At 38.4% G+C, this 22,366-nt stretch overlaps 4 protein-coding genes across 5 annotated transcripts in view; all 4 read right to left on the bottom strand.

Moving 5' to 3' along the window:
* LOC135689864 (WD repeat and FYVE domain-containing protein 3-like) overlaps positions 1 to 1,554 on the bottom strand; it is a 50,815-nt gene extending 49,261 nt beyond the window's left edge. For both annotated transcript variants that reach the window (XM_089116211.1, XM_089116210.1), the window contains exons 1-2: positions 1,393 to 1,554; positions 289 to 1,054 (exon numbers count right to left, since the gene is read on the bottom strand). In XM_089116211.1, coding sequence (XP_088972337.1) covers positions 289 to 1,012 — 724 coding nt within the window. In that variant the 5' untranslated portion in view covers positions 1,013 to 1,054; positions 1,393 to 1,554. The remainder of the gene's footprint in view (positions 1 to 288; positions 1,055 to 1,392) is intronic.
* A 127-nt stretch (positions 1,555 to 1,681) lies between these two features.
* Positions 1,682 to 7,073, bottom strand: LOC135689595 (uncharacterized). The gene is made up of 3 exons (XM_065206880.2): positions 6,306 to 7,073; positions 5,993 to 6,076; positions 1,682 to 4,365 (listed from the first exon to the last, which is right to left on the bottom strand). The coding sequence occupies exons 1-3, from the start codon at positions 7,071 to 7,073 to the stop codon at positions 4,279 to 4,281; spliced, it is 939 nt and encodes a 312-aa protein (XP_065062952.2). The 3' UTR covers positions 1,682 to 4,278.
* Positions 7,074 to 7,085: 12 nt separating this feature from the next.
* Positions 7,086 to 11,886, bottom strand: LOC148960278 (uncharacterized). The gene is made up of 2 exons (XM_089116242.1): positions 10,508 to 11,886; positions 7,086 to 10,184 (listed from the first exon to the last, which is right to left on the bottom strand). Exons 1-2 carry the CDS (start codon positions 10,805 to 10,807, stop codon positions 7,086 to 7,088), a joined length of 3,399 nt encoding a protein of 1,132 aa, XP_088972368.1. The 5' UTR covers positions 10,808 to 11,886.
* Positions 11,887 to 12,658: 772 nt separating this feature from the next.
* On the bottom strand, positions 12,659 to 21,228 carry LOC135689596 (bone morphogenetic protein 7). The gene is made up of 2 exons (XM_065206881.2): positions 20,404 to 21,228; positions 12,659 to 14,815 (listed from the first exon to the last, which is right to left on the bottom strand). The coding sequence occupies exons 1-2, from the start codon at positions 20,780 to 20,782 to the stop codon at positions 13,902 to 13,904; spliced, it is 1,293 nt and encodes a 430-aa protein (XP_065062953.2). The 5' UTR covers positions 20,783 to 21,228; the 3' UTR covers positions 12,659 to 13,901.
* Between the last annotated feature and the right edge of the window lie 1,138 nt (positions 21,229 to 22,366).

Here is a 22,366-nt window from a genome sequence, read left to right on the forward strand (position 1 = left end):
ATGAGTAAATGTGTGGAAATATCAACTTAAACAGTGTGAATAGTATGTTGTTGACTAATGAATCATCACAAACAGAAGGTATCTTTTTTGTACTGTACTTGTTGAGAGCCAGGGGGGCAGAGTAATGGAAACACTGCATAACATGCTTCTCTTTTCTGAGTTCAACGCTTTCTAGGATATAATTGAAAATGCTTAGAAATAATAAAAAAACATATCTACTTTAAAAAATAATGACATGAAAATGCATGTTTACACTGAAAAATAATGAAATCGAGAGAATCATAATACCCCCTATGTAATCAACAACTTCCTTTGTTAAGCAATATCTTGTTATAGCTGTAAGTACTTCGGAGACTGCAGCTCTCCACAACAAGTGTACAGGATCACAACTGCAGGTTAATGCATCAAAGAGAGTGGCTAAATCGTTTGTCCTAATTAGCTCTTTGGCTGTCACTGGATGATTGCACAATTTGACAAAAGTTGATAAAATTAGCTTTTGGACCTTGTTCAAACTTGTTTCCTCGAAGTAGCAAACTTTCAAAGAAAAAAACAGATTCAACATCTTGGCAAATGCTGAAGGCAATGCCGCTGCCACTATACATTCAACAATAGCAACTTCTCCACATGATAGAATATTCAGAGTAGACAACAAATTCCAGCCATGATTCTCCTCCTTATTCTGTTTTTCAATCAAAAACTCAATAACATCAATAACAGCCCTTTGCTTTGTTTTGTTTGACACTCTCCTCTGAATCTCATTCACAAGCAGCTTAGAAATATGACCGGCAAACTGGAGGACATCACTGAAACGTTCCGACATGTGCAGTGTATCTGAATCTGAGAAAACTCGAAGGAACAGGGGAAGCATCTGGTACAGCTTTACCTCCTGTTCCTCCAAAACCGTGGACTCCCTTGGATGTAAATATTCCAAAAACAGCCTTCTAAGATGGTGCAGCTGAGGTCCATCCTCAGACGGTTCTTTTGCTCCAAACTTCTTTCTCAAAAAATTCATTTCCCCTGTTTTGGTTTATTCATTTTTCTGCGTGTGAGATATCTATGAAGGGAAAATGATAGCAGAAATCAGAAAGCAGAAATATCTTTACACTTTCCCCTTCTATAATTCTCATAAATCATGGGCGTAGGAAATCATCATAACATCATATTTCGTTCAGTTCGTAAAAATCTTACGCAACATTTACGACTAGTAACTTTATAATATCCTAAAACACAATAAATCAGTTTTGAAGAAAATTGACTTGATCTAGCCGACATGTTAGGGCAGGTTCGTCAAAAACAGACACTTTGAATTTTGGTTCTTAGGCCACAAAATTACATTCCTAGGCCCAAATAAAGTAAAAAGTTTCATCTTTAACAGAATTGATTTAGTTTCACCTTGAAAATTGAGCTGCCAGTATTTCAGCATGCTACATAACGCCAGTTTCAGCCGAAGCTCATTCGAACATCTGTAACATGAACTTCAATCAGCCATACAAACTTTTAAGATAATTCTGTATGACAATCTTGTGCTTCCCGTCTGAAATCCCCATCTTGAAATATGCGCCCACCCAGAGGTACCGTGTAAGGAAGCTGGGCGGAAAAATAATGCATGTCTTTGAATTAGCCCCTGGGGGTTTATTTCGCAAAAAATATTTTCGTGTGAGCAATTACTATAATAGACAGTTTCTTAGGTATGTTTCAGTTAAAGATTTGATGTAAAGTACATAAAGTACCAAAAAATCCGGTGCCAAAAATTTCGGTGGAATATTTTTCGGTGGAAAAATTTTCAGTCACTTTTGAAATTTTGGGGCAAATTTCGGTGGGAAGAAACATTTCGGTGTATAGAAATGGAACACTTCCTGGAATTCATTTTTATTTGTAATGTTTTGAGGAACGCAATCGTAAAAGTAATGAATTTGGAATACTTTATTGTCAGCCTAATAAATGGGACTCAAGATTAGTTGTTTGGTGATAGGTGATTAGTTGTTTTGTAAAGTTGACGGTCGGTGGTTCTGTTCATGCTGTTGGGTGTGAGGGTGTTCGCCAGGCCAATGAGAAATTGCTCTTTAGCTCGACGAACACTCTCTCGTTTGTCATTAAGTCTAAGTAATGGTGTAATGACAAGGTCGTTGTTGGTGTGTGCTGGGCTGCAGAAATGTTCTGCAACTCCAGACTTGTCATCTTTTTTGTTGATTATGTCTCGTCGGTGTTCGTTAAGTCTTTAAGTCGTCTGCCGTATGCCGGGGCGAAATATTAGTATTAGTTTAATTTATTTTGGAAAATTTATCTCACAACATTGGATTCTCGTCGCCGTTTTGCTTTGTTTCTGAATTTTATCCTCGTATTTATTTAGAGTTGCTACTTCTGTATCAACATTTTTACTTATTGTCCATATTGTATTTTCATTGGCATAATTACAATGATTTTCTGTAGTCATGAAATAGAAAAGAAAATTAAGAAAAATGTTAAATAATAGGGGCTGAGAACTAATCCCTGTGGGACACCTTGTGTAACATTTTTACATGTGCTTGTTTGAGAATTAATCTTCACTCCTTGTGTCCTGAGATTGTTTGCTGAATCCATACGCATGAAGTTTAGTAATTAAGAGATCATGTGGGAGGCAATCAAATGATTTGGATAAATTCATCATTACTATACCTGCTTTTTCCTTATCGTCTATATACATCTTTAAGTTTTCAACTAAGCGTATCAATCCTCGTTGTGTACCATATTTTCTCGGAATCCACATAAAAGAGGGCATAATTTCATATTGATGAATGAAAATACCTGATTGTACATCATTCTTTCATATATCTTAGAAAGTGAAGGAAGAGCACTTACCGCCCTGTAGTTCCTTTTATCATTTGGATTTTCTCTCTTAAATACTTGTGTTACATCTGCTTGTTTCATTGCAGTGAGGAAATTCACTCGTTTTGACAGAGTGGTTAAAGAGAATTTGTAATGTTTCAGAAAGTTCTTCCACTGATGTTTTGATAACTTTAGATGGCATATCATCAGGGCCAGTTGCCTTCTTCGAATCTAAAGAGTTTATTTCTTGAACTATTGTTTGTATGGATACAGGCTCAAAGCTGAAGAGAGTTTGGTGATTTATTTGCCTCTCAATAGCAATGATACTAAGCTAGTGTTTATATGCTTGTATAATATTATCTAATGTAGAATGATAGCTTTCTGCCTGTGCGTTGCTATTAGGAGGTGTGTAGTTCTCTTTTCGTGGCAGGTATTTAGGAATATTTAATGATTGTTTTATATTTACAAAGTAATCATTCATTAAGAATACTGGTTTAGTGGTTTTTCAAAATTTCTTTTTGTCAGTGACCAAATTTATGTCAAGGCTGTTGAAGTAATGATACTTTGCCTTTTTTGTTTCTTGTGCACATTCATTTCTCAGAATTCTGTATTTGTCCCATTCTTCGGGTGTTCTTTTTTTATTGTTTCTATTTTTAGCTCTAAATCTTACCATAATGAGGCAATCAGCTTTCTAAGGTATTTCGTAACAAACTTCATACTGAGGGGAGAGGGGAGGAAGTGCCGATCCATTTGATGCTCAGTCACTTCTTTGTTTTTGGAGGGACTATACCCCTTGCTTCTGACGGCCCTGTTATAGCCGATTTGGACCGGCGGCTTTATCTCCCATATTGATACTTTAGAACGTATAACCTGGGCACATATTATTTTCTGTCAACTAGAGGATAGACATCGAGAGGATGGACAGCTGAGTTGGCTTTAGGCCACTGAGAATTTACCTGAGGCTCTAGGTGATGTCCAGATCAGAAGTTGAACTTCTAATTGACAACCTTCTAAAAGATAAAAGTTGAACTTCTTGACCTTCCAAACGATATACCCCTTTGACTGCTAGAAAAGCACACCCCTTTAGAGAACTCATATTGATTTTGGCCCTTCTAGGGAGACAAATTGTGTTGCAAGTAACATTATGTGGTTGAGTTAGCTTGAATATTCAGCTGGCAAGTTTAGCAGGATTATTTAACTTTAACTGTAAATAGCCATCGGACGCCATCGTGAAGTGAATTGTTCAATATTTTCATCAACACTATTGTGGATCATCTTTGGGCCAAAACTCTTGTGGCCTCGTTCGCATACAACGTTAATTGATGACGAAGGCAACGTGACATAAAGGGATAGCATCGAACAATTCATTACATTAAGAAAGACATGACTGATATACAAAAAAGTGCACGGCGTAAGCATGGCAAACAATTAAATGCAGAAAATAAGCATTTATCAAGCATAGTTTGAAGTGCTTTAAAAAGGTGCAGCAACGTTTCCATCTTCGTCATTCTTCGCGTCATGTCTGATTGCATTGGCCTTTGCATTAGAAGCGTTTGCAGCCTGAAAAATCAATGCGTAATTCAGGTGCAACCAAAGAAAACTCAACAGTAACCCATTAGAACCGTTGAGTAAAATATAATTTACTAATATTTTCACCCTTTTACTCAAATCTCACTTTTTGCAAACAATTTGTAGAATTCCTTTGTTGATGAGCCTGTCTTTTGCAAGCATTCAAGCAAAATGAGAGTGGAATGGGATAAAAGTTCTAATACACCTAGTAAAAAAGGTTCGTTGAAGTTTTTAGTTCAGCAATTAGTACGTGACAAGTGGCATTCTCGAGACATTAGAATTTCAGCATCACCAGCATCATCTGGCCTCGGCTTAGCAGCAATTTGTAGCTAATGGTCAGCCTCAGGGCGATACGGGTCTCTCTTTGGAATCGGAGCTGGTTCAACATTGCGTCTTAATCGGTGATAATCTGAGGGATAATTGGTCATCTTACATTATCGATTTGGCATCCCTAATAGATTTCCTGTAGGAGTTGCCCTATTCCAGAAGAAACCAGCTTCAATTGATAGAAACCATGAAGAAATCCGATGAATAAATATTCTCAAACATCAAATTGCACTTTTAAGACCAATGTCAATAAACTGGATAAAACGGTGCGAGTATCATGTTTTAATAAAAATTCATTTGAAAAAACGCTCTCTAAGTCAAACCTTTTATGGATTAAAAGACTGTGGGTACGGTCAAGACATTCTTAGCGGAAGGGAAACTTTAGAAGGAAAACTCAGTATGTTGATTTAGGAAACTGTCTTGAAATGAAGCCAGTAAAGAGCAAGATCTCTACTTTCAGTTCAGACATAGGACGATTTATCGAAAGTTACTCGTTATGGTGCCGTTGCATTTTGCTGTCGAAAACATTTCGATTCTGGCAGCTTGAGGAACAAACAAAGTTGATTTCTATAAGAAATTACCAAAGGCAATGCAAGATAATATCTCAAACAGGATACAGTGGAATCCCGATCCAATTTTTAGGTCCCTTCATCATTATTACCCTCGATATAACGAACCTTTCATAAATGCTTCATCTGTTCTTTTCATTTATTTTATTCCGGTGTTCCTTTATCATTCTCTCTTGGGGTGAAATCATTATTTTCATCAGCAAATGATACGTGATGATAAATTTCAAGCACTGGCTGATAGATTAGAGCACGAGTTGATCCCGTCAAAAATTACGGCAAATGAGTACATTGACACTAACAAACAGTACCGTCGAGAGGGGGTAGCCGGGGAAAATTCCCGGGGCCCTGGCCTCAAGAAGGGCCGGCGAAAAGTTTTGCCCATGCGTCACTACCCTTGCACAAGGGCCCGTGTTGTTAAAAGCCCCAGGGCCATCTGACTCTCGATGATAATTGCAATCGTCATCTGGCTAAAGACACTGGTGACGAGCGACGAGAAAGTTTCATTGAGAGACCCAGATGGAGAAGCACAAGGAGGCAAATAAGAATGATAAATGATCGAAGTCATCATTCAGGCTTCAGGGTTCGTGATATCGGGATTCCACTGTAATTTCATAAGAACAAATCCACCAAAATAATAGCAAAGATCTGTTAGAATTTTACATTTCTACATCAAATTATCAGTTAGTCTTAAAAGTATCCCAAGAACCCTTGAATTAACGTACCGGCGCACTTGCTTCTCTGCAAGGGAAATGATTCTCGGAAAATAATTCTGATTTCATTGAAATTTCGCTCTCATTTTGACACATCTGCAAAATAGAAATCGAAAGGGAGACATCATTTTAGCCAATAAATACCCGGAGAAATGGAGACGACGTGTGTTCAAGTTATCCAACCTGTAAACTAGAGTGCCTTAAACCATGCACTGATTTAGTTTCAACATGGAGACATTTGCAACAAAGATATAACATGAAATAAAGGAATGAAAAGGGCAGAGGAAGAATTCAGAAATGGTTGACTTCAACGATGAGAACTCACCAGGTGCGCATGAACCGCCATTGGAGCTGATGGTTCTCTAATCTCACCAATACCCTTTTCAAAATAACCTTCCCATGACTCTGCTGATTGGCTCCTGACAGTCTGCCGACCCTCAAAACCTGTGCCTGTTTCGTAGCCGGAAGCTCCTCTTTCCGAATTTCCTGCCATTTTTGCCATTTCATGCTTGAGAAAAAGGCTTCCTATAGTTATTAACTCGTGCATCAAGAGCGGGTCACATTCTAAATTTCCTTTAACGCCAGCGCCCTTCATTGAATGCCCCTCGTGATCTTTTGTCGTAACAACTAAGAAGGTGTTCGAACAATTAGCCTCGTTTTGAAAGGAAACATGGCTTTGAAGGGCAGTCGGTAACAAATCTGTGGTGTCAACTCCCAGCTCAACCAACCCCCTGGCGATACTCGCATGACAGGTGTGTGTTGCCACCATTTTTAACAACGAATCCATATCACACTCGACATCAGCAGCTTCTGCACTCGTGACATCTGCTGACTCGCTTGCCATGCTGATTTCACATTCTTCATAAAGATTTCTTTTTCCAACTTTATTGAAATGACTTTCTTTAACGGCTGGATTAGTTGGCAGGATTTTCAATTGGTTGCAAATTGAAGTGAAACTACTTCTTAAGCTGCCTGTATTCAAGATTTCCTCACCGCATTTTATTAGGAAATTTCCAGTTAATGAATGAAAATTTTTCTCCAAATTCACAGATCTTTCACCTTCGTCTGTTACTTGGACAACAATTCTAAACATCTTACTTAAAATTTAACCTATGTTTTCCAAATCTGTTTCTTCCCTTTTTGTAAGAATCGCTTCGGGTTCATCTGTGATCAGCTCATCAACTATTGCAGGCACCCCATTCTCTGGTTTATCACTCTCATGTTTGCCTTTCGCCTCTTGGCTGATTGGTTGCCAGGAAACTGAGTTGTCGATCTCCACTGATGCTGGCTCTTTCTCATTCTTACGCCTTGCCTCGCATAGTGTGATGCTTGAAGAAGGCTTCTCCCCTGATACAAGCAGGACAGTACTTTCCTTAATTATTTCTTCAAAAGTATCAGCCATTGCAATATTCTTCTTACTAACTGCATCTATCTCCTTCAGTCGACTTGCCTCCTTAGCATGAACCAGTCTTTGTTCAGCCACACTAACAACTGAATAGCTACGTCTTGCATCCCTGTCTTTCACTGCATTTTGAGTCGCTAGTATTTTTTCGTTCTCAATTTCTTGCAAACTTTGTTCAAGGACTGAAAGCGCTATATATCTTCCAAATGCTGACCTCAGTGCCTCTATGTAAACAGCATGCTCTTGCTGACTCCCGATTATCTTTTTTTCCAATTCAGACAAATCAAAAATTACTGTCTCTATGTTGCATGTGTTTACTGCTGTGCTCGGGAGCTCTTTCAGCCCTGCGTTGCATCTTAAACTCCTAATCTGAAGCGCAACCCTTCTCAGGTCCTTTAGGCCTTCTGCAGTTTCATTTCTCTGTTTCAGTGCCTCCAATCTAAGAACATCTACTTCCTCTTTTAAATCTTGAATTCTCTTCTTATCTTTTTTATTTGCATGTTTTAGTGCTTCAATGGCGACCTGCTGTTCTCGATCTTCAATCTCCTTCTCTTCCTGTTTCTTACACGCAACCGCTGACGTCACAGCATTTTCAATACTCAGTTTGCAAAGAAAGGACGCAATGACTGACTCCCAGTCCTCAATAACCCTTTGCTTCATCTCAAGGTCTTTGTTTAACAACCCCATATCTTCATTTGCTTTCACAAGGCTGCTTTTGATTAACTTAATTATTGTATCCTTTGCAATGGTCTTTTCTTGAAGGCGTTGCACGTCAAGCTTCAATTCTTTGATGACCGAGTCGTAATTTTGTAGAGTAATTCTTTTATTCAAGGACTGGTTCTTTAGATCAATTATTTTCTTCTTCAGTTTTTCTATTTGTGCTTTCTTTTGCTTTATTTCCCCCTTGTCGGACTTTGCTACCTTTTTCAACTCCTCGTTTGTTGTTTTCACGTTGTTCAGCTCATTCATAATCGAATCAATTCTTTTCACATCACTTTCGATGGTTGTTTCATACTTTCTCAGCTCTTCGTCTTTTTGTTTTAGTTGTTTAACAACACTGCATATTTCATCTTCCAAAGCAATCTTCAATTTTGCGTGCTTTTCGCTAGTCTCTATTTCTTTCACTGCTTTTGCAATGTTTTGAGTTACAATAAACTCTGCGATGGCTTGCTGCTCAAATTCTATCGGCTCCTTTTCATTTTCAACGAGCTTGTATTCACCTTGTAGATGTCTTTCATCAATTAAACAGTCGCATGAATAATCCTCCTTCTCTAGGTTTCCTGGGCTGTCTGTCTTCGTAGCGGCAGCATCTCTTCTTTGAATGCAGTTTCCATGTGGCTTCATTCCATCGACAGTCTCCTGTAAAATTCTATTTTGTTCCTTTAGATACAAAATCTTCAGCTCATCTATGGCTCTTTGGATAGCCGAACTCGTAATGAACTCTGCAATAAAATTTGTTGAATCCTCTGTACATTCCATATTATGCAAGCCATTTGCTTTAAGCCCTTCAAACTTTTTACGTTCAAAACTTTCTACTTCAGAAGATGAAAAGACCTTGTCTTCGTCGCATAATGCACCAGAATCTTTAATCTTCGTGATGGTGTTAATTACATCTCTGATCTTATTAATCTCTTCTTCCATATTTGCTACCGCTCCTTTCCTATCCACTTCAAAGATCAAATCGCTGGCTTCAAGAATATCAGCAACTTTATCGAAAGAGATTTCCCTTCTAGTTGAAGTGTTTTGGTAGTGTCTTGACTCGATGTTTGGTTCTTCAGAAACATCATTCCTATCCAAAGACCGTTTACTCAAAATCTCAATTAAAACAGCAGTTGCGTCGAACTGTTTTCCTTCTTTCATCTTCAGTAAAATGTTTTCTAATATCATTCGGACCAATGCAAGAACTAGCGTCACGGAGCATTCAATAACCTCTTTATTTTCAGAACTTTCATCACAACGTCGGCTACTAACTCTCTCTTTTTGAGAGCTTTGTTTTTCTAGTTTACTGCATATGTCTTCCAAACGTCTCACCTTTTCTTTCAAGCTATTAATGTCATTAAAATGGCTTTCCTGATCTCTATCAACCGGCTTTGAACACCCATAATCGCATGACGTCCCTTTCGATTGTTCCCTGAATTGAGCATTTTGCTTCGGAAGTTCCATTCCAACCTCCATATCCTTGGACTCTTGAAGAAGTAGATTGCTGTTACAACGAAATATCTTTTCAAGAACACGGAGTTGCTGGTGCATCAGCTTCAGGAGAACTTCAGCATTATTCTCATCATCATCTATGTCTGCTTTTGGCAAAGAACTTCCGAAAGTGACTGCGGTTTCCTTCTTGTCACAGCTTGGCCGATCTGCGTCTTCGCCTAAACCCTCTTGTATATAAATGCTACCAGAGCCTGCAAAGCGTGTTTCGGTGCTTTCAAAATCAGCAGAAAGAAAACCCTTCAGAGTTTCGATTTCTCTTTTGAAACTTGCTGTCGCGATCCAGATTTCGTTTATGGTCGATTCCAAAAACTGACATTGACAGCCCTGACAGCATTCTTTATCTGAAGAAGCATCGAACCTCGCTGCATTGGTAGCAGATACATTGACACCGCAGCACCTGTCTACCTCGCATTGATTAAAAGTCTCTACGTCCTTTTCAGTATCAAAATCACAACCTGCCTCTGACTGTATCAATTTGCCAATCTCTTCCTCAATGCTCCATACTCGCGACTTTGCTTTTGTCACTGAGACCTTTGTATTCGATTCTCCAAGACCGCCGTCCTTCTCTTTATTTTCTTTTCTCTGATTTGCCTAAAACATTTTTAAGACTAAGTTAGATAAATTTGTTTGGCTTAGATAGAAAATGTTAACTGTCTTTGTATTATGCAAGTATGACTTCTGGCTGAAACTTTGCTTATAATTACCAAGTCATAAATACAAAAGGTGTTGTTATTTTGATGTTGATTTATTTTGAGTCGATAATCACATAGGCAAAAGTATATACAATATATAAAAAGTTGACTAAACTAAATCAAATGAAACTAAGATATACACCAAAATTTGTTATTGAACAAATTAGAACTATTGCCGGCGTTACATTTACATTCTGGGCTATCTTAGAAATACAATTGTACCTTTTCTCTTTCATATTTTGCGAGCTCTCTACTCAAAACAAACAGCCTCCATTCCCTCAAGCTTCCTTTTCTTTTAAGTTCGTCGATGCCTTTTCCAAATAAGTCCTCATAACTACAATGCGAAGAGTTTTGTGACCTTGGTGCGGGTTGAGCACATTCTTTCTCGGTGCTTCGCTCCAAGTCTGATTCTACTGGCGGAAAGTCTGTTGCTTGCAATTCACAGGGATAGTCTTTAGGCATAACTTGGTCTTTTAGGTGATCTTTTCCAATTTTCAGTCTGCTAAAAACACTCCTTTTCATTACATCGCAAAAAAAACACAAAGAACTGAAATACTTTAATTTTCAATATCACTTCCAAATGCTATTCACTTTATAAACTTACGTGACAAAAGTATTGGGACCGTTGCCTCAAAGCAGAAATATTGTTGACCCTATGCTCAAAGAACACCATAGAAAATCAGTGGAGCATATCGTGATTTTTTGCTGAGATCTTTGATTGAAGGTAGACCCAATGGTAAAAATAAACAAAAACTAAACAGATAATAAAAATATCAACTCTCTTAGACAAGTACTACTTGTTTTATTTTATATTTTGTCTGATGACCTCCAGTATTCTAGACAGCCGCCATAGGAACTGGAATTGACTGAAATATCTTTGCGACCAAACGGATAAATAAAGTCATCTCATGAAAATTCAAAAGGAGCTCATTTTTGGACTTAGAAGATTGTATTTCTTGGAACTTTTTTATGAAAACCAGTTTTTTTCAATTACATCAAGGCTTTGACTTTGATGGGGTTATTGAAAGACCAGGATGTCATTATTTTGGTATTTTTTGCCACATTTGCAGCATATCTGTGTTTGGTGTTTTGCATAAAAGTAAATGGTCTTTGCATTGCATCATTACTTGTTTCTGCACTTGCCTGTAGGCTCCCACCAAATAATTTGACAAAATATTCAGCACTGATTGACTTTGCACTTAACGCCAGATTGTCGACACCATTAGGCCATACCAATGGTGGGCTTGCCCTAGCCTTTCATTCCTTTGAAGTTTTGTGGGACCTGCCAACTTATTGGTCTGGTAAATATCATGTGTTTTAGACTTGCTGCGACCAACGTTTCTTGCAAATTAAGCAAGCGAGTGAAAACCCTAAACCCAAACTTTCTTTTAGCTTCTCATTCTCTTTCTGGCATTTTTGTGTCTGCGGCATTTCAACAAATTCTGATTTTTTTCCACTTCCCTGAGACATTTTTTTTATTTCTATACTAGAAAAATAGAAAACAAATTTGATTTTTTTATGATTTTCATTTTTGCTGACGCCATTTCTAGAATTCCGTGAAAACAGCAAGATTTGTTCAAAAAAAGTTAGAATGCTAGTTTCGGAGCCGCCATTTTGTTATTCCTCGTCCTGATACTTTTGTCACTTGAGTGTATAGCTAGGGTTATGGTGTACATTTGGTGTGGTCCCCTTTTTGTAGCATCTGTTATCAAAACTAGTTTTTCATGATGGAATGAAACAAAGAAACATAATGTAAAAATACGCAATTGTGTTATATTCAGCAATGTCACCTATTTTAGGCACATACCTGCCTGCCAATTTACATAAGCTAATTCATTTTCAATTCATAATAGGTAACTAACTTTTCTCTAATGACTACTAATAATGCATTGTACACAACGTAAGTACAAACGATCAAACATAAATACATATGAAGCAATGCAATAGGCTTTTGTAAACCTGAACGTAAAGAAAGTTCTTTGGTCTTATTTCTACCTGATATGTTTTGAAATGTGCAAAACTCTGTTGAAACGACGGTTCGGCTCGTTAATACTGTCGCGCTGTCCGGATAGGTTGGCATAAAGATGACCAATTTTTGGTGCATTATCCAAACCGGGCGAGTCTCTGAGATTACAGAAAGGAAACAAAAATTGCACGCCTTTATGTAATCTTTTGCTGTAAGACTGAATATTTCACAGTTGGCCAAACTTGACGTCTAACAAGTGACAATGACGTGAAATTAGAATGTGACGTCACTGGAATGACTTCGATCAATTGCTTTAGGCATGTCTAGCTAGTACACGGAAAACGCCAGAAGGTCCGCGCGCATGAAAAACGTATTTCACGCATGCATCATCGTTGCATCTACCTATCTGCTGCACCTCTGTTTGCCCTCAAATTGAACTGACTTGCTGTGTTGTTGTGCAGACCGGGCTCTGCCTACAGGATGCCTATAATGTTAATTAGTGTCATGCCAACTGTAAAAACATAGATTCTATCTTTATACACAAATATTACTGTATATAACATCTAAAGATTTTCATATTGGAAACCATAACTGAGCTATGTCTAGTTACTCCTACATGGCATAATAAGAGTGCATAGATCAGATATGGGTCTGATTGATGGGGGGATGCATGGGGGGATGGGGGGATGGATGGGGGGGATGGGTGCAACGAATAGCTTTAAGATCACGTTGTAGGAACAACTCAAGAGCTACAATTGTCAAGTAATACACACTTTGTGTCACAAAATTTAGGCATATAATTTTACTTTGTACCTAAATTGTTTTTTTAAACTTCATAGTAATAAATCAAAAGATGGCAAAGATCGTAAAAAAGATAGTAAGAATTCCAAATCATAGTGACAGTTTAATTCTTTACTGATAATTAAATTGTTATTTTGAAGTTAACCCAAAACGAATCATCGAAAGATGACCTTCGTTATAAATGCTTTCTATTGGTCTTGGACAGTCTTACTTTCATAAATTTGGGTACGGTATCACTTTTGAAAACTTCACAAGCGCGAGGATATTACTTGCTTGACGCCAAATATATATTTTATAAAAGAAATGTTTTGAGGACAGGCTTAGCTTTTCCCGTACGTCTTCCATTCGCTTTCTAGAATGACTGGATATCTGTGTGGGAATATAATGCATTGAGCTGAATTGCATCTAACTAGCAAATTTGTAAACATACAATTCTTGAATATATGAAAAATAAGAGAGTTTGATTCCGGATTGATGACAATGATGCAGAGACATTTCCTTCTCAATGAGAGCTTGAAAAATCTTATATGACGTCAACTACTATTTCGTATATCTTTAGGCAACAAAGCTGACCACATATCATATGGGCAAAAGACGTAATACCAGTTAAACGTAAAATAGGTCCTTTGTTTGCATTGAAATAAAACTTCTCAGCTAATAATGATGACACATGGTGTTTATGTCTTGAAATACCATGTTACACAACTTTTTTCCTTCGTTTACGAAAGTTGTGGAACCGGCAACTGTGCGCCAACATTCCAGTTAAGAAACCCTTAGTTCGAAGTTTGACTCTTGATAGCAGTAGGCAGACCGTTTATTGTACAAGGAGTATGCTTCAGTAGCGAATAACTACTGACACCCACATGTCTTCACCACCATATTTTGGTACTTTTTCAAAACAACATTGTTTTGGTCATCCAAGAATAGCACTGTGATGGCTGAAAGCTGAACTGGTGCACAGCAAGGCTGAGGTATCGAGGCATGGGCCATCAAATGAACGAGAGTTTGCACAATGGCGTGGTTAGTGGCATTCATGTGAGCTCCAAGTGGAAATGGGCAATCTCCGTGGCAGTAATACGCGGGGTATCCCTCGGGAGCTATGATCCAGTCTGCCCAGCCGAGGTCATTGAAGCTGACATAAAGGCCATGACGTCGACATCGGTCGTTGTTGTTGCGCTTATAACGAGCGCCAGAGTTAAAAAGACCTTGCTGCCCTTGTTTATGACTGTTTCGCCCGAGATACGTCTGCAGAAGACTGGGCACAGAACGTGCTTTTCGATGTCGTCTTTTTCGTGGATCGTCATTTTTCTGGATCTGCTCGATAAGAATATCGTCACCTTTTGGTGTCCTAAAGTATGAAACAAGGAACGGGATCTGATCAGGAGGTCCTTTAAAGTCGACTATTCCTACTTCCTTTATGCTTAATCTAACGCCTTGCTCAGATTCACAATACACAAGGAGCCCATTATTAGAGCCGGAAACTTGTTTCCAAACCTTGACCAGCTCTGAGATATTAAAAACTAACCAGCCAGTCTCATCAAAGCCAATCAATCGAGAGTCGACAAGACGGTAAATCTTTTTCGGGATTACAATCTGGAATATCTTAATGGTCAGGTATTTCTTCCTTGCACTATTGCTGTGCATTTCCCTCTTTCTGTAGAGATGAAGTTGTGAGGCCAGGATGTCGTCATAGGCAACACTTGTAGCAAGATCAAAATAGTATGCGCCATCTTCATCAGATGCGTTCGGCCTTGGCTTCATAGCTAAAATGAAATATTACAGAATCAATGTCTTTAAAATCGTTTATTTCATAAATGAGTATATAATATAAACGACCTTGCTAGCAAATTTATTTCGGGCAACATGAATGTCGGGGTCGTTTAACAACGGCGTTGAGAGAGTCGAGAATTGGGTGCCTGACACTGGCTTTGCGAAGGCCCCTGCCAGTACCCACTACACCCCTCTGTTCTCTGCATGGCCCTATATCCCTGTGACTTTCTTACAAAACATACAATAACAATCCATCTTTGCTTTAATCATATGGAAGCCAGGCTTTTAAAAATGACCTTGAACGTCATGCGGATTAGAAGCCAGTTTAAAAGCTGCGGAGTTTATTAAGTTTTCTATCCTGTTAGACGTTATTGCTGAGTCACTGTCGACTAATTGCTAATCAAGTTAGATGCTAAGCCGATCTAATAGCAAAAGTTTTCTGCTTTAAATGAGCATGACCCTTGCTCCACCGCAGCTACTCATTCTTTACCAACATACCGTCTAATGGTCCAGTCGTCTATTGGGCAACTCTTTTCTAATGGTACAGAAGGTTGTTTAACCTAGCGTATGTAACCTAGCGTATGTACGACACAAAGTGGGTTATCATTTGATATGTGGGCTATCATACTCTGGTTTTAGCTTCTAAATTAGTCATCTTAGTAGAAGGGGGCAGTGGGGCTTGTTGTCCCAAGGGGCAAATGTTATAGCTCTTTTAGGCCAGTTATCAGTCAATTTTTTGATCGAAAGTTGCCTAATTCTTGAGTGCTTTAAGAAAGAGGTAATCTCATTCCTCCAAATTGCACCTCTGTGCCCCAACTGACAAAATGACAGTAATCTTTTTTAAAAAAAATTCAACGTTGAGTACTCCAGTGTCTTAACGCTTTGGGAATTTTAAATACTCATCGTTTCGTTAAAGGGCTAGAAGTGCCCTGAAGTATAACAAAATACTATAGGATCTTATCGATAATCGATGACCACTTTGACCATTCTCGTTATGTTAATATCTATTAGAAAATATTAGAAAGATGTTAACACCAGCACAAAAACGCAAAGGATAAAATGTTCGTCTATGACAGGGTCAATCACAAGAGAGAGAGCGACAAAGATAGTAGATGATAAACAAACGATGTGTTCCCTCATAAGTACTCCAGGAACCTAAGGAGGATAAATCGATATAAAAACTTAGCGGGCAATCAAAATTTTACAACCAGCCCATTTATAACAGCCATGATTTTTATAAAACCAAATATTGTGAATAGTGACAAAGCCATTTAATACCCATTTTATGTATGGATAATTTTGTCAACATTTGCTCTATGTTAAGAATCTTTGATGGTGTAATAGAGCTAAATTAAGCAATTTCACTTGGTTTTTGTATACGTAGGTACTTTGTATATTACTTAGATTATTAGTATATCCCTCTTGTGCACGCGAGAGATGATCCGAAGACTGAAACTTCAAAGAATGACGGTTTCTTGCGAGCGGCTATACTTTTCCTTTCCATTTCCATCTTATAACATCCTAAGGCTAAACAGCTAACATAAACAATGACGGTTCTTCGCGAACTCTAATACTAACAATCCAATGAAATATATAACGAGGCACACACAGTCTTTCTCAAGCACTGCCTGTCCTAAATGCAAACTTGGCCGCAAGAGCTTTCGCAAGCCTCTTGGGCAAAACGGTTAGCTTCCTTCTGATGTTTAGCCTTTCATGTTTATACCTTCTGAATTTCTCTCCGAATCTCCTTGAATCTAACTAACTACGTTTATTTATATGTACAAGGAAAATATCAGAAAAGCATAACCAAGCATAAAATGTTACCCAATATAACTAATGACTACGCAACATGATGTAATCCTAATGAGGGGTAATCCTACGGAAAGGAAAAGTATAGCCGCTCGCAAGAAACCATCATTCTTTAAAGTATCAGTCTTCGGATCATCTTTCGCGATTTTAAACCTCCATTTTACAATGGTAAAATAACAGCTGTATGGGTGGCACTGTATTCAAGTTAATATTTCATTATGTTAACTTGTGATGTGTGGGTGCTTTTTTGGTGAATATTCAAATTTTTAAGCAAATTAAGACTGTCTCACTCGCTTTGTAGGCAAATGAGGCCTGAACACCTCCTAAGAGCGAAAAAGATAGCAATAGCACTGCTTACACCCTCTTAATTTAAGAACAAATTAAGAACAATCCAGCCTCGGATTTTCGAAAAAATCAAGAACAGTCAGCCTGAACTTAAATTTACTGGTTCTTATAAAAAGAAAAGAGTGTATGTTAGCAGAACAATTCCACGATTTGCCCTCGGCACCAGCACTGCCCCTCCTGCCCTTATCTTTTGCAGGCGTCCCTGACAGTTAGTCTCGTCAATGTTTCTATGTTTTCAAATGCTGCTGACATTTCTGTCAAGCAATTGGCTTCCATTCTAATGCTGTAATAAGATGAGGAAAGTAAGTTATCGTTCTGTGTCTAAATTTTTATTATAACCAGCCAGCAATTTTGATGAATTTTCACAAACCTTCTGAGTTCTAAACTTTTTCTAAATTCTGTGTTTCTTATCATTTCGCTTCGAACACTAGCGTTTCTTAACTTTTTCTGATTGCTAAGTACTCATTTCTTTTAGCGAGTTTCTAATAAAAGATGAGTGTAGCCGGAATGAGAAAAGGGGGTGCTATTGACAGTGTACAAAATTGGACATAGAGAAATAAGTCTTTGTGTATGATAATTACATCGACGTTGAAACTCTTACTATCAGGTCAACTAATCAGCAAGGAAAGAGTACTCTGAAATTGTTTTCGCGAACAAATCTATTATTTCAATGGTTCTTAAATATAGCTCTTTAATGATTCTTATATATCGCCGTGCTTCCCCCGTTTTGATGACAAAAAGTGCTGTTGCTGTTGTTGAACTTTGATGGGGCTGGCATTGAACAAAATGGATCTAGTTAGCAATTAACACCAGATAAAGGAACGGTAAGACGAGTTAAAACAGGATAATCCACGAGATGAGAGACATCCCGGCAAATGATTTCAAATAGGAAATGATAAAAAGCACCGCTATCCTTACGAATTAGCATTCCATAATCTGAGATATTGAATTTAAAGTGAGATTATTTCTTGCATAAAAACGCTTCAAGATCTCAGAATTCAAGTGTCAGTTTGCACCCCTCCATCCCCAGACAGAAATCCTTTAAAGTTTTTTCAAAGCAACTCCGTTTACTGTTGTGCATTTGTAGAGTGCTTCAAAAATTCATGTCAAATTGCAACGTGACCCTTGATCGTAATATTCTTCTGAAAACCAAGCTTAGACGATTTGGTGTCGTTATTTCACTGAACGGAAGACCAACGCTTTGTAGGCCGATGAATTCGTGCCTGAGAATGCGGAATGTAAACACTAAACTGTAATTGTCGCATATGTCTATGCTCAGCTCTGGAAGCATTTCGTCTCAAATTCAGGGAACAGGCGTTTATGGGAGTAACTGCCTACTTGACTAGAACCGGTTTCAGTAGCAGTGTCAAGGGGTTTAAGGGTGTAAATAACCCCCATTTTATCAAAATACGGTCCACAGAGAAGATTTTTTCACATTCTGTAACAAGCTTAGCCCTCAGATGACCTGATATTAAAAAAGCCATAGTACAGGTCACCCTCTTTTCTCTATGATCGAGAATCTTCCTCTTTACGATGGGACAAAAATGGTTCTTCTCGAAATAAGGCACCTATTTCCTCTTTAATTGACGTAGATAATAAAACAGGAATCTTTTGCGACTGATGAAAATTATTTCAAGCTTTTTAGCATCTGGTTTTCAAAAAAACCTTTAAGAAACTCCTAGCACTGAAATAAAAAAAAATCGAAACTAATCGAGCTTAGCATCTTATAAATATTTCGAGCAATTCTTTCAAGAATTAATAAAAATGAAAATGCATTGGGCAAGACAAAATTATTTGATCTTGGTAGGAATTGTCATGGCAAACATTTCCTTGGTATGTGGCGCTGTTTGAGAAAAAGGTTTGGTCAAACTGGTTGTGTCCATTTCCTCTCATTCTGCAGTTGCTGCTGCAGTTGCTTGCCCAGCCATGATTGACTACCAGGTTGTGGCAGAAACAAATGATATCATTCACTTAAGTATGAAAATATATGTATGAAAAATGTGATTCCTTAAAAGTAACGATTTTGTAATTTTAGAAGACGTCTCAGACTGAGGTCTTTACACCAGACTTTACGCCCTTTTTCGTTGAGAAAATTACAGAAATAAAATATATTTCGACATTTGGACTTTCGTGCCAACATCCTCCCCTCAAATAAACTTGAACCAAGAACTATTGCGCAGAATTGTCTTCAAAAGGAATGGGTAAGGCATAAAGCAGTGGCCTGGTATTATAATTTAACGCCCAACTCATTTAATATCGGGGATTTATCTATATATATTTTGTGATCAATAAACAAATATGATCATCAACTTGCAAGAGTGAATCTTTGGAAAAAGCTTTTTTCTTCTTTGAAATTCTCGTTAGCATTAAAGTCATCAAATCTAAACAATGAATGATCTTTTTATAAGAGAGACTTACAGCATTTCATCAATTTGCTCCTTTAATAAATTCTTGAAATAATTTATTTAGTTAGCAGGAGACAGACATGTCGATTTATATTAGCAGAATCAGTCTTTTTGATCAAAATATTATCTGTTTTGCCTTAGGTTTTGGAGAACCACAATTGGTCAAAGAGCGAGTTGGGATTAAAATCCTCATTGAGCATCATAAAGGGGTTCTTCAACTTGGTTGTGGTGCAACTAGCCACAATCGTCTTAGGGCTGATGAAATGAGAAAAAGACTAATTGAAAATATCTGCGACGAGCTAGCCAACAACACCACAGGACAAATCTTAACATATGACAGTGAAACGCACCTTAAAAGGCAGGCAGTGAAGCTCATAAAGTTACTAAGTCGAGCTCTATCGAATCTAACAGGAAAGGTAAAAAGGATGTTACGGGGAAATCGAGGCAGCAAACGCCAATATTACTAAAATCGGGATTCGAAGAAAGTCGCCCGCTTGCCAGCAAACACAACATATACTTTGGTCTCTTTGGAGAAATTCAACATCGGATTGTGACAAAATAGAATACTAATAGTATGATATGGGAATAAAAAGCATAGAAATGTTTGCGAACAAATAAAATAATAGCTTTAATTGATGACGTGTAAAGAAAAGTTTCAAATCACATCTACAAAAACCGGCCACATGCCAAAAGCTGTTCCTTTCAGCCAAAACTTCATTCAGCATCTCGACCTCGAGTTCGCCAGCACACCAAGGTTTTGGTTGTTGGCGAAGAAGAATAAGACAGCTAAATATTTTAAAAAGGAATCTTGGTTGTTTGCAGAAAAACCCGCCGAGCAGGCTTTGGGTCATATGTAAACTAAATATGCAAATAAACAAATCAACGTCCGATTCCTCTGTTTAAATATGCTCGAAATCATGACGGAACTAGTAATACTTTGCGACTATGATAAACAAGTCATCAATTAGGCCACGCTGCAATAGCGACGTGGAAATGATTCTGACTGAGCTCAAGCAACTTACCATGGTTAACAAAACTAACCACTGTATCAGCATTGGCAGCATTGGAATCATTGGCCGTCGTGTTCATCAACATGATTTCTTCGTTGCCGTTGTCGACAACCACTTCATTGCTCGTAACACTGTTGTACAAATCGATCATATATTTTCTGGCAGAAATTTCCTTCCCCGATTCCCTGTAAAACATACTTGGCCGTGGACGATGTTCCACACCAAAAATATCCAAAATCTCTTTTTGCAGATCGTTCTTTGCTTTCGTGCCCTCTTCTCCTCGGTTCAAAAATGGGTTCATAAACGCTGTATCTCCAAACATGGGGCTACAACTGCTACCCAGTATCACAGATAACAAAGCGAAAACGGGCAGTGCATTAGAGACCGTCATTGTGATAGTCGTATAGCAAAAGGGCTTCAAAGCCAGAGAGTCTGTCCTAGTGAACCTGAAGTGTCTTTCGTTTGAAATCGAGAATTGCGCGTGAAACCCAATACTGTGCTGAACGAATCTCCTGTATCCAGCTAGGTGTGAACTTGAGTAACACTTCCCCTCAAACTGTTGTGAGTATTAACACTTGTCAATCATCCTCACATTCTCCAATTTGAAGCGACATGCTAAGGTTGTTGCTCATTTAATGAATTCCGCCAAACTGTGCAAGCGAAATGAATCGACCTCGGTGATCAGCTAGCAACCCTAGACGCAAATCATTCCACTTATGCCGAAAGTCGAACAAACAGTTGCGGTCGACTTCGAATTACGAAAAACTAGCTCAGTATTTGGTCAGCGGAATGGGTCTGTTAGCAAGCATGGTGACCGAGACGGCTTTGCCAATGGCAACTTGTCTGCAGCATTTATTTCATTATTATCAGCATATAAAATTGTTATTGTCATAATGCTCCCCTGGATTGTTTTCCAATACGTTAGCTAATCGAGTCGTGGCCAGCAGAGCAGACGGCTTTGCTCCTTAAGCGGAAATCAACGCATTTTGTCATTTGAAAAACAGTGCACTGGCTGGTCAGGCATTTGCTCAAAATATCAATACGGTCCGCAGCCAATTGTACACTCTAAACATTTCAGTCATCCAAAATCAACACGAAAAATTTTTTTCAAGCACCTGAAGGCGTCCTGGGAGGCGTCCAGGACACTACAATTGGCTGCTGGCCAGGGGCGCCGGAAGCACAGGGGCAGCGGGGGCAGCTGTCCCCCTGCTCTGACTCTACAGGGCCAGCGGGGGCAGCGCTGTGCCCTTGTGAAAATTTCACTGTATTAATGCGAATAGAATAAAACAATATTGCTGTTGTGAACAAAAATAATCATTCGGTGCCCTTATTATGGATTCATCAGCAATTATGCAAATGAAGGAAATTACTGTAGAATAAGCTGTGATAATTTTGAACAGATAATGTGAAGTTTCGGGGGCTTCTTATATTCTTCTTCAACCCTTTTAAGTGTCTTATGGCTCCTGCCTATGAAACCAACTATGACATGTTTGAAGCGCAAAAACAGATTTTTATATGTTTCTTTGTACAATTAAGTTTTGAATTGAGTCATACTGTATTCATTTCATTACTTGATCTTGGTGGACCTCCAGAAAACCAGCAGCAATTTACTTTTAAAATCAAATTGAGCTTCAGAAAGTCCAGCGTTCACTTAAAAGATGAGAACTGTATGCAAACCAAAGGCACGAGGGTTCCTAGTAAAGAGACAGTCATGTTCAGAAATGTTCTTTCTTGTAGCTATGCAGGAATTGGCATAGCTGCTTGAAAATAACTCCAAGTCATTCCAGAGCCAAGCCCTAACAGCAGAACAAGCCCTCGTCAGCATTGATAAGCATTATGACTGTCTGCAAGAAGTTCGCTCAGATCAAGAGTTTTGCGTCAGGAAAAAAGAAATGCACATGTTTACCAGTTGTAAAAGGTCTCGACAAAGTGAGCGCTGCTAAGAGAAAGCGAACAGCACCGATACAGAATATCA

The sequence above is a fragment of the Rhopilema esculentum genome, chromosome 5 (assembly GCF_057945365.1).
Source record: "Rhopilema esculentum isolate cy_ngs chromosome 5, ASM5794536v1, whole genome shotgun sequence".
In the NCBI taxonomy this organism is placed as follows: Eukaryota; Metazoa; Cnidaria; class Scyphozoa; order Rhizostomeae; family Rhizostomatidae; genus Rhopilema; species Rhopilema esculentum.